The sequence below is a fragment of the Solanum stenotomum genome, unplaced genomic scaffold, assembly GCF_019186545.1.
Source record: "Solanum stenotomum isolate F172 unplaced genomic scaffold, ASM1918654v1 scaffold7256, whole genome shotgun sequence".
Taxonomy (NCBI): domain Eukaryota; kingdom Viridiplantae; phylum Streptophyta; class Magnoliopsida; order Solanales; family Solanaceae; genus Solanum; species Solanum stenotomum.
This window is the reverse complement of record NW_026036607.1, coordinates 42,870-44,296: the sequence shown is the minus strand read 5'-3', so window position 1 is coordinate 44,296 and position 1,427 is coordinate 42,870. Positions and strand designations below refer to the sequence as shown.

General features: G+C 32.4%; 1 protein-coding gene across 1 annotated transcript; it reads left to right on the top strand.

The window, feature by feature from the left end:
• Positions 1-64: 64 nt before the first annotated feature.
• On the top strand, positions 65-445 carry LOC125852988 (PR5-like receptor kinase). Its single transcript, XM_049532679.1, has one exon. The coding sequence runs from the start codon at positions 65-67 to the stop codon at positions 443-445; it is 381 nt and encodes a 126-aa protein (XP_049388636.1).
• Positions 446-1,427: the final 982 nt, after the last annotated feature.

Genomic DNA, 1,427 nt, shown 5'->3' with positions numbered 1-1,427 from the left:
GATCAGCAGAAGCATTGGAGCAATCTCATACAAAGCTGATGTTTACAGCTTCGGAATGCTGCTAATGGAAATGTTGGACTTGAAGAGAAATGAAGTTGCAAATGAAGAGAATTCCAGCCAATACTTTCCTTATAATATTTACGATAAGTTCAACAAGGGGAAAGAGATTGTGGTGGATGAAGAAGCGAATGATGATGAAAAGAAGATGGCTAGAAAGCTGAGTTTAGTTGCATTATGGTGTATACAAACAAATCCGATACAACGCCCTTCAATGAGTAAAGTAGTAGAAATGCTTGAAGGCGAAGTTGAAGTGCTAGAAGTACCTCCTCAGCCTCTTCAATCTGAACCGATTGTTCATCAGATCATGGGAAGTTCTACGACATTTTCGTCTGATTCCATAGCTTTGTTAGATAATTCCGTTGAGGTAGACATTTATGCTGATTGATTATAGTTGATGTAATGTTTATGTGAAATAAACATAGCCAATCCAACAATGTTTCGGACAAAGAATGGTGTTGTTATTGTTGTACTAGTTATATCAAAGACCTAATACATTCATTTTAACTTGGCATCAACTCACATTTATGCTTAGAAACTTAAACATGTATAAAGTTGAATAAATAGACACACGAATAATGCAGCCCAAACACGTGAAATGCATACGATCCAACGTGGATTAGTGAGCCGCTCAATAGCTGCCAACTAATTAAAAAATTTACACGTAGATATAAGAATTAAAAAAAAAACTAAATTAATATTCAAATTGATACAAGGGTATAGGGTGAAATACTCTTCCATTTTACCCTGTTTCTCTCTCAAATTCACGAAACTCTAGCTTGGGATTTACAACCAAAATCGTGAATCAAGGGAAAAATCGTTTATGATTTGTGCTAAAAGTTCATATACTCTGATGTTATATGTTCATCTTCCTCAATTTAGGACCCGTTTGACCATAGATTTTCCAAGTAAAATTTGGGGAAGAATTTGGCAAATAGTGTTTGTCCATACAATTTACCATTATTTGACAAATATTTTTGGCAAATATCCCAAATTCCAAATACTAGAAAAAACTGTATTTGGGTCAAGTCTCATTATTTGGGAACTTTTAATAATTCAAATTCTACACCAAACTTTTATCTTTTAACTTTTATCTTTTACAAAAACACCATTTATAATAGTTGTTTGCGTTGTTTTACATAATTTTTTACATGAACATCAAAGTAGTAATGGAATATTCAGTGATGATATGATTGTTGATGAAAGTGATGAACAATCGCCTCAACGTAACAAAGTCATGTGCTATGTAATACAAACCTAGTTTTGATTGTTTTAAAGATTTATGGGTATAAATCATTTTTTAAAAAAAGTGAAATATGTTTCCCAAATACTATGACTAAACACATGGTGAAATTTCACTCAAATAATAT